At 45.1% G+C, this 10,108-nt stretch overlaps 1 protein-coding gene across 3 annotated transcripts in view; it reads left to right on the top strand.

Annotated features, from left to right (window-relative positions):
- The window catches only part of LOC118116225 (transcription factor IIIB 90 kDa subunit), a 71,728-nt gene that overhangs the window by 20,457 nt on the left and 41,163 nt on the right, over positions 1–10,108 (top strand). For 2 of the 3 annotated variants that reach the window (XM_035167672.2, XM_035167670.2), the window contains exons 7-12: positions 2,221–2,370; positions 4,053–4,146; positions 4,296–4,422; positions 5,394–5,433; positions 5,904–5,996; positions 6,994–7,311. In XM_035167672.2, the coding sequence (XP_035023563.1) occupies positions 2,221–2,370; positions 4,053–4,146; positions 4,296–4,422; positions 5,394–5,433; positions 5,904–5,996; positions 6,994–7,311 (822 nt within the window). The remainder of the gene's footprint in view (positions 1–2,220; positions 2,371–4,052; positions 4,147–4,295; positions 4,423–5,393; positions 5,434–5,903; positions 5,997–6,993; positions 7,312–10,108) is intronic. The other variant, XM_035167671.2, reaches the window with a different exon arrangement.

The raw sequence follows: 10,108 nt of genomic DNA, 5'->3' as shown, positions 1-10,108 counted from the left end.
GGGATCTGCTGAGACGCTGAACCTGACAGCGTGTCCGATAAGTCCTGTGGCGCCAGACCATGAAGTGCCTCGTAGACCAGGAGGAGAATTTTAAACTGTGCTCTGAAAACAGCCGGCAGCCGGCGGAGGAGCCGGAGAACCAGAGTTACACGGTCTGATGTTTTTGATCTGGTGCGGTTGAGTTTCGGATAAGATGTAATCAAGGGATTGTTTTATTTGGACGAGCTGTTGACAGAGAACTGCAGTCGTCCAGTCTGCACATGACAAATACATGCATGAGCTTCTCTGAGTCAAGAAAACCTCAGATTCTGAAAATATCACAGAGACAACACGTGTTTGACTGAGATATGTACCGATCAGTATTTTTAGCCTTATTGTGGCAGATTCAGGATTTTGTTTTTGTTTCACTTTCAAAAATCTATATTTTACTACTTTTTTTTTTTAGGAAAACCTAAAAACATCAGTTGTGTTTTGTTGTAGCAGCCTTTTGGTAATTAATCTTAGTTATTCCTGTGGATAACTGACCAAACTAACAACGTGACATCACATCAAAGAATCTGAAAAAGCACCCGGGGAGTTTTTATGTCAGAAAATGCTTTGAAACCTCATCGGTATCCGTCAGGATTTGATGAGAACAGGCTTCTTTCCAGACATTTTACACTGACGTTCCACGATAATACAGATAGAAATTCAATCGGCCAAAACTCTGAAACCCAGCGACCTATTCCTGCAGCCGCGGTAACAGAAAATAGACCAGAATGCATTGTGGCCCGCGGACAGTTCTGGGTTTTGAGGGAACGGCTTCCTCGCAGCTTTAATGCTATTCATGCAGCTCGGCTCTCACGTTTGATTGAAAGGAGCAAGTTCAGGGCCCGTCTCCCGGGGTGGTCCGAGTAATTCTGGGGAACGGGAGCAGACAGGAGTCGAGGCAGGCTGAGGTAAAGTGGGTGCATGAAAAAGGTAAACTGCAGCTCTCCATCACAGAGCGACTCCCGGGCTGTTTGAGCATCGCAGATTGATTATATTCAACCGAAGGGGGATTTAAGGTGGATTTATTTCCCCTAAACAGCCTCTTATTTCTTTTCTATGGAGATCTTTTCTGGCCCGGCGCTCACCGACACTCCAGTAAAACTCCGAGCAGCGATGGCCAGCTCTGCAGACGTATCATTACATGGCTCGGAGGGGGAAGGGATCAGCCTGGATCTTATTACCAGCTGGCTCTACCAGCTTTCCACTGGACTGCTCTTTACTAACTTCAAAGATACTCGACTCCACCGTCGCTGCTGAGCACAAAACTCCTAAAACCTTTTGTCTCCCAGTTGTAGTGGAACAAAGACTCCAGTTAATTTCTCTATTAAATTGGATTCCCTCACATGTTAAAATCATTTATAGGATTAAAAACAAAGACTGGACACCTGCCACACGGTTTCATGACAAAAACAGGTGGTTCTGTTGTTTTTCTCCTCTTCTGCATCTGAAGCGTTTTCCATAAAGTTTATGATTCGAGTTTCTCTGAGAAATCCGAGGAGCAAAAAGCTTGAGACGGGAGCTTGCGATTGGACGGTTGCCCGCTCGTATCCTTTTGCCAGCTGAGAAAATCTGGACAGAGACTGTGAATGAGAAACAGGCTGTTCGCTCTGCGGTGCACTTTGTGGAGCGAAATGCTAATCCTCTGGTTCTCTGGAGGAGCAGAGCGGCAGGAGACTGGTTTTACTGGGAAACTTGCAGGTGCTGATCTGACTCAGAAAAAAAAACGAATGACCCGACTTTGACTTTGCTTCTGGCTTGTTTGCCGCTCTAAGGTGAAGCAGGGCTCGTGAACTAATGTCACATGGACTCATTGGAAGTTAATTGGGAAAAGTTTTGGCCTCAGCAGTGTCGTCCTGTGGCAGCAAAACAGATATTAGTCTCTGACAAGTACATTAACATGAAGGCTCAACTCTGAAGTCCCCACTCAAAGTCCTATCAGAGGCTTGCTCTGGTGCCTTTGAGCAAATGACATCAATTCTTGCACTTGCTGTCATGTCGTCCATCTTTATCTAGATAAATAATGTCTCTTACCTTCCAAATTAGATTGAAATGAGTTATTAATGTCCGGCCGATTCATTAAGACACAGCTAAATAATTAAAGTCTGACAACACAAGCTCTTTAGTTGCCTTGAAGTTTGGCATCTTACGACCAGGCCCTTAAATCTTCCCCCTGTTTTCTGCCTCCATCAGACCCGTGCCTCTACATCCCACGTTTCGCCCAGCTGCTGGAGTTTGGCGAGAAGAACCACGACGTCGCCATGACGGCGATGAGACTGGTGCAGAGGATGAAGAGGGACTGGATGCACACGGGACGAAGGCCGTCGGGACTCTGCGGAGCAGGTGAGACAAAGACGGAGGACTACACATACTGTCTGTACAGTGAAGGGTATGTGATTGATGCCGGGTGGGGGGGTGGTGTTAGCTGCAGCCTGGAGGTTCCTGGTTCCAGTCGTCAAACTGACCTTGTGTCGGAGCGACAGAGGCCTGATGGTCTGAAGCCTCTGCTGGAGGTTTTAAGGGCTGAGTGTCATAGGTCGCCCTGATGAGAGAGTCGAGAGTCGAGCCCACAAATTTAATTTTAGATGATGATGACGATATTTTTTAAGCTCTTCTCTCGGCCGCTGTCGCCCTGAATACACTCGAGGTCGACGCATTACCTGCGACGACGTCCTGAAACCGAAACGCCGCCTTCCTGCTCGCTGCGTGTTTACACTCACGGTTTCAATTTTCCATTTTCTCTGTTCCTCTGCTGCATTGCCTGAATAATTAATTGCTTATCATAAATCATTGAGGAGGATACACTCAGTTGGAAGAAGGAAAAGTTTGTTCCCAAAACTGATGTAAATATGGCTGGTGAAGCACCAGAAACATGCATCTGCAGAAAGTTCTTTCCGGTGGAAGCAGAATCCCGTCGCCGATTTACTTTCGGTGAGTTCAAGGACAAACGGGTCGTGAATGTGAAGAGAAGAGGAAAAGGAAAACCAGCAGTGTTGGAGTTTCATCCTAATGGGGCTGAAATGTTTGAGGAAGTCCTCAGCGGAGCTAAAAGCCGCCACTTCGGTCCTGAAGGCTGTTAGACGTGTGCATGTGGAAGGAGAAGCATCTATCTTTAAACAGGCTCTTGAGTGAAGCAACACTAATGACGGTTATATAACTGTTCTCCTTCAAGGCTCGCGCTGTAACTCATTGCATAATATTAACATTGTTGTGAGTCCTTTTTTTAAAACTTAGTGTGTGTGTGTGGGGGGGGGGCGGACAGTTGGCTCTGCGGACTCAGGTGCCCCCGTCCTGTCGGGTCTGACCTCCAGTCCTCCAGATGTTCAGAAACAGCTGGATACCAAAACATAGTATCTGAGTTTGAGTCACATCTTTGACTGTGACTGAGTCCCGATCATAAATGTGTACTTTTGTTACATCGCTATGTGGGTATCAATATATATATTTATATATATAAATAAATATCTACAGTATCTGGAGAATTGTTCCTGTTTTCTGCTTCATGTGTTTTGTTCAGGAACAAGTTCAGTGTTGAATCTGGTGCGATTCCGACACGTGATACTTTCCATATTAATAAACCTAGAATCAGCAGGCGACCTGCGCTCTGTCCCTGTTGAAGCTGGAACTCGTCAACGACAGCTGATTCAGGTTCTGTGAGTCCAGCTCCACTGAGCTTTGTGTAAACAGGTGAACAGACCTCTGAGCAGCAGCAGCAGCTCTTTATCTGCTGCAGGTCACTTTTACAGTTTGAGAAAGAAAAGCAGCTTCACCACAGTCAAACAAACAGCTCATTCCACACGGGCAGGCTTAGAGACTGCACCAGAAATAACTACTCAGTGGAGCTTGATGTTGGATAATGGGAGGAAGTGGCGTCCATCTTTATACACAGATGGGAGGGGGTTTCTGTGTACTTGTATAAATTTAGCTCCAGATTCGGTTCAGTGCATAAAGTCCACACAGACGTGATTAGAGGCTGACTGTTGTTTTATGTTAAATCTCAGTGTTTTTACTCGTCCTGTTTCCAGCTCTTCTCGTCGCCGCTCGCATGCACGACTTCTGTCGCACGGTGAAAGAAATCGTCAGCGTCGTGAAAGTGTGTGAAAGCACGTTAAGAAAAAGGTGAGCGGGAAAACCAAGAATATTCTAATCATGTACTGACAATAGAGTCTTTGTTACGTGGGACACGATTTGAACCAAACAGGACGACCTCCGACTCGTCACCATCTTGATTCTGTCTGATTGTTCCCCTGTTGTTCTCCGGGCGTCAGACTGAATGAGTTTGAGAACACGCCCACCAGCGAGCTGACCATCGAGGAGTTCATGCGGGTGGATCTGGACCAGGAGTGCGACCCGCCCTGCTACACGGACGGCCTGAAGAAGAAGAAGATCCAGCAGGTACGGACGAGGAGGCGGAGCAGACGTATTTGTGACATTATATCATACTATTCATGATGATTAGTTGCAGCCCTCAGGCGTTAATGAAGGATATTAACCTTTAGAGTGAAACTGTCGGAGGTCACTGATCCGTACGTTTCCCGCTCTAACGCGGAGGCAGCACCTCGTTTCATCTCTGTAGAGACGTGTGATAGAAAAAGGTTGAACATGTTTAAACATCCACGAGGCGTTTTGAGTTCCGTTTAAACTTCCTGACAAATATTTAAGACCAGAAAATAATTTTAAGTAATAAACATGGAATAAATGATCAGTTTAAATCCTGCAGATATTAAATTTAATTCATTGATTTGTATCCGTGTTGATTTGGTTTAATTGAGTTTATGAAATGATTCATCAGTTAAGAAACAATTTATATTAAAATTAGAAAACAGTGTTTTAACTAAATTCATTCTGGAAACATTAGTAGATTATATTCACTTTCATATACACTAAAGTATATAAATTATATATATAAATAACCCTATATACCAATGCATCATCACATCAAGCCATCCCCAACATGTTTTTATTCATAAGCTCGTATTGATTATATTTAGAATTATGTCAAAGAGAAGTACAGCACCTCCCACAATCCTCTGCGGTATTAAGCGTTTGAAGTTGTTTAAAGGGATTATTCACAGTGGATTATGGGATGTGTAGGTCCTTCACTCTAATGTACACAGTCTTATACCTACAGTGTTTTCTATTGTTTCCAGTATTTTAGCGTCAGATTAAAGTCAACGGAGAAAACAAATGAGAAATTGACTTGAGCCGTTGCCGCTCTTAAAGTTGTCGCTCACTCTTACACTCGATAAATGTAAACAACACATGACTGTGTTCTTATTCGTCCTCGTTGATACACAGCCGGCGCCTCGTCCATACAGATGTTTCTCTCAACCCACCCTGTAATCTCTGAATTGTATTTCTTCCAGCTGGAGGTGGAGCTGAAGAAAAAGATGGACGACGTCGAAGGTATGACTGTGAGATGTTTTTCTATTCAAAAATCACATGTTGACTTTTCTTTTAGCGAACATTATCTTTGCAGGACAGTTCCTCACATTCATACGTTCGGTTGCATCGTCCTGTTGTCTTCAACGAGCCACTGCAAAGTGAAACGCTGCGAAGAGAGGAAACGGCTCCGTGTTCTTTTCAAAGCAGCTATTTTCTGCACACCATGTAATTAACTATACATTATGTTACAGTACATATTCTGTTATAATTACGGAGCATATGGGAAACGTAATTTAAAGGGTTAGACCCGTTTCAGGAGAACGGCCTGTGACAGCCAAGATCATAAAAAAGCACCACGAGTGTAATTTGTGTTCGCTGCAGGTTTCATACACGTTCGTTCTGGAGAAACGTCTCAGCCTCTGATTTTTCTTTCTTCTCCTCAGTCTCTATTATGATGAATATAATGAATCGCTCATTTTAATCTTCAACAGATGAAATCCACGTCTACGAGGATGAAATCGATGCCGAGCTCGAGAGCGTCCGACCCAAACTGAGAGGAGTGTACGCTGCTTACACTAAAGAAGGTACGGAGCAGCTGCACGTGCACACACACACACACACACACACACACGCTAAGGCTCTGTCCACGCTGATACGTTTTCATTTTATTACAAAACATGATGCAACCCTTGGTTTTCAAACTACAATTCGCAGCTTCTACAAAAGTCTCATTCTAGGGCTCAAAAACTGGATGAGTGGGGAAACTTCTGTCTCAGTGAGGACGCTCTTTAAAGCATTCTCTAGTTCCTTCTCCGAATCATAAAAACTAAATGCCTTTCCCTTACCCTCATCCCCTGAGCCGAAACCAGAGGCCACATCCATACTACTACATTTCTATCTTCAAACTAATGCCGGAGTTTTGAAACAAAACCGGGGCCGGCAGCCAAACGTCTCTTTCTGTGGCTCTAAATGAAATGTCCTCACTCAGTAAGGTCTATGCTCAAAATGGTGCTCACAAAGATATAAGTACATGCACACACACACACACACACACACACACACACACACACACACACACACACACACTGACGCCCACCCATGGAAAATAGCACATCAGATCACACTCCCTGTCGCTCTTTGTCTTTATCTGCTTCTACCTTTGGCTCTTTATCTCTGGCTCTCTGTCTTCGTCTGTCTACACACACACACACACACACACACACACACACACAGTACAGATAGGGGGTCCAGCTGCTGCGGCGCCCTCAGATCCGGCGGCGTTTCGTTTCTTGTCAGGCCGACGACTGATAAGTTGCTCCTGTGACTCGTGGGCTGAAGTCTGCGTGAGCACATTTTAATTGTGTCCAGTTTAAGGACACGTTTTAATTAGCAGCCAGGACGGCAGGAAAGACGCCAAAATTATGATCCCAATTATTTTGCCTGCATGTCATTATTTCCCATCCTTTTCTTCTTGTCTGTGGTTTATATAGTTTTTGTCCAAAAATGTACGTTTTTAATTATATTAGTTTTTTCAATTGAATTTATTTCTATTGTTATCCCTCTTGTCCGTCTCTTTACCAGAAGATCCAGATGTCAAAGACGACGTCCTCTCCACGTCGTCCAAGATGTCAGACGACGGGGACGAGGAAGCGGAGGAAGAGCTTCAGGCCGTCGCCAAGCACTTCGGCAAAGAGCTCGGCGAGCTCACGCTGGAGGCTCTGCTGAAGCTGGAGAAGAAGAGGCCGGAGGAGGAAGAGGAGGAGGAGGAGGAGGAGGAGGGGGGTGTTCCGAGGAGAAAAGGCCCGTCGCTGGAGTCCATCCTGGGGACGATGCCCACAGCCTCCACCCTGGGCCTCTCCGAGTCCATCAGCAACTGCATCGGACACCAGAAGGAGAACGGTGAGTTCACCACGACGCAGAAACATCTGATTTGGTTTCACAGCAACAGGAATCCGATTCACTAGATTGGAGGTTTTCTCGGTTTTGCCTCAGATTGATGATTTCTGGGGCGTAATAGAAGAATCGCTGCCATGTTCCTCTTTGTTTGTTGTTCTTAGATTTGTCTTCTGTTTGTGCTTTTAAAGCTTCTTCTGCATTTCAATGTGTCGTCTGTGTGATCCACGCAGATGAGGCGCGAGCGGGTGTGTTTAATAAATCTCCACTATACAAACAGTTGGAGCCAAAGAATCTGAAGAATCTGCAGCTTTTAATAAAAACACCTCCAGCTTCATATTTATGAGCGCTTGGTCTTTCTGAGAGCAGCGTTTCCCTGGAGTCTGACCTGCTAATGGTGCTGTATCATCATCATAACCCATAATCAAGTCACACATTGTCTCTCAGGTTTAATTGTCATGATTAACTTTGCTCCAGAATTAAATTCTACTGAGCTGCGAATGAAAGTTTCACTCACACTGCAGACATGAGGCGAATGTGTGGGAGACGAGAAAGTTCTTTACCCTGGAGGTCGTTGATGTCGATTCGGGTCACAAAGCTGCCGTTGTTTTGTCCGTTGGCGTCAAACATTCATTCTTCGTCTCTCTGGAGCGAAGAATGAAACCAAAGTCCTCAACGAGAACCTGAAGAAACGACAGGAAGCAGTGTGAGGATAGATGTGGGGGTTCAAGTCTGAACTCGAGTCACATACGTGCTGAGTTTATTCTCGACAAAGAGAAATCCAGTCATTGGTCAGACTAGTGGCTGAGCAGGAGCCAATCCCAGCTGTGAGTGGGCGAGAGGCGGGACTCGCTCTGGTCAGGGCCTCGATCAAACTGCTGTGATTCATACGTGTTGCAGCTACGGCAGCTGAGAAGGTCATTCTTACCGTTCTTGTGGAAGAAATCTCGGAGGTAGATGACACGAGTTTAAACGCGTGTTTATTAAAACACACTTGATCTTATAGTCTCGACAACGTTAGAATCCAACGTGTCACAGTCTTTTTAAACAGGGAAAAGGTTTATATCCTTGTCGCTGCTGATTTGACCTTGAAACCCGTCGCACAGCGTTTAGAGCGAACGTGTGGTTCAGGACGGAAACGGTGGGAAAACGGAGCAAGTGCTGGAGACTTCTCATGTTCACATTCACTCCTAAAGGAAATTCAGATTCTTAAATGAACCTGCACGTCCTTTTGACCTTGAGACAACCCCCGCTGACGCTGGGAGAACAAACTCCACACACAGAGGCACGGGGGCCGAACCCAGAACCTTGTTACTGTGAGACGACTGTGATGTCAAGCTGACGTCGGTCGATGACGCCGGGGGAAAAGGTGCGTTCGTCAGATCGGCAGACGGACGAGTCGTGACGCGTTCAGGGCTTTAAAACAAAACAACACTCTGTGTCCTCTCTGGTAAAGAGACAGTTTGTACCTGACAACACGGACGTTCGTGAAGCTGTTAATGTCACCGCAGCCCCGACTGATGCTTCATGATCACTGCAGGCAAAACCAGGCACGTGAGTCAAATGACAAGTCAGGAAGTAGAGTTTTATTCATGTAGCTCTATTTAAAACAAACCGCTACGATTACCACACACACACGAGCAATATAAATGAATATGTAAGATGATATGAGACACGGCACAATAAGAGAAGAGCCTGAATAAATAAACAACAGAATATGACTCAGGGATGGAGGCGTATTTATATAAAGTCTTGTTGTTTTGCATGTGGAGCAGAGGACGGATAAAAAGACGGAGATCTGAGGATCGGAGGCGTCGAGAGGTGGAATGTGAGGAAGATGAGGAAATGTACCTGCGGTGAAGGTCATTCAGTGTCTGATGTGTAAACAGGATCTTCTAGTGAATTCTGAATATTACAGAAAGCCTACAAACAAAAATATTAAGGTCCCATATACCCGGGCTGATGTTAGGTTTATAATTTACATAAGAAAACGTAGTTTATTTCTTAATTCAAGTTCTATAAACGTGGTTGTGTTTGTGTTTTCTTTTTCTTTTCGTGAGTAAACTGTAAAATATCAAACCTCAATAACATTTCTTTATGATGAGGGTTTGATAACGACGTCTTAAGAGTCATTGACATTTTTTAAACATCTATATTGACGGATAAATCTGTGTTAGAAATGTTTTACTCCCTAATATCGACATCAGCATCCGCCTAATAAATCCATATTGTTCGGTCTCTGGTCCAATCGAGCTCAGGAACACGTCTCATGGGTTCATCGATTTGTTTTTAATCTGTTTCTTGACAACAACATGCATCAGGCTTTTGGATACACACACAGTACTCGCTCACAGGATCTATTTATTGGTGGGTTCGGTGTAAATACATAAATACAAACCACGGACTTGCCCTTTGAGTTGAGAGGCTGTTGTTGAAATGTCCGTGAACCCAAATGAACCAAAACCAGACGGAACGTTTCAGCCGCAGTGAAAAAACAAACACGCCCTCTGTCAGGGTGACTTATTAACGGTTGTGCAAATAAAACCACAACAGGGACCCATCGTTCATTGGCCATAATTAAACTAATTGCATGAGTGGGATGTTCTGCGTAAGCACCCCCCCCCCGTCCTTATCTGGGTGTGCAGAGGCGTTGATGGATGCGTGGTAACGGTGCCACTCAGCCACATCTGCCCTGCTGAAGGAAACCTGTGTTTTTATGGCTCGGAGTGGGAGGACAGGGCGTCGGGAGAGGCCAGGGGTGGGAGGGGAAGTGTGCTGTGTGGGAAGGGGGAGGTTGGTGGAG

This window comes from Hippoglossus stenolepis, chromosome 10 (genome assembly GCF_022539355.2).
Source record: "Hippoglossus stenolepis isolate QCI-W04-F060 chromosome 10, HSTE1.2, whole genome shotgun sequence".
Taxonomy (NCBI): Eukaryota; Metazoa; Chordata; class Actinopteri; order Pleuronectiformes; family Pleuronectidae; genus Hippoglossus; species Hippoglossus stenolepis.
The sequence above is the reverse complement of the archived record's forward strand: the minus strand, read 5'-3'. Positions and strand labels throughout refer to the sequence as shown.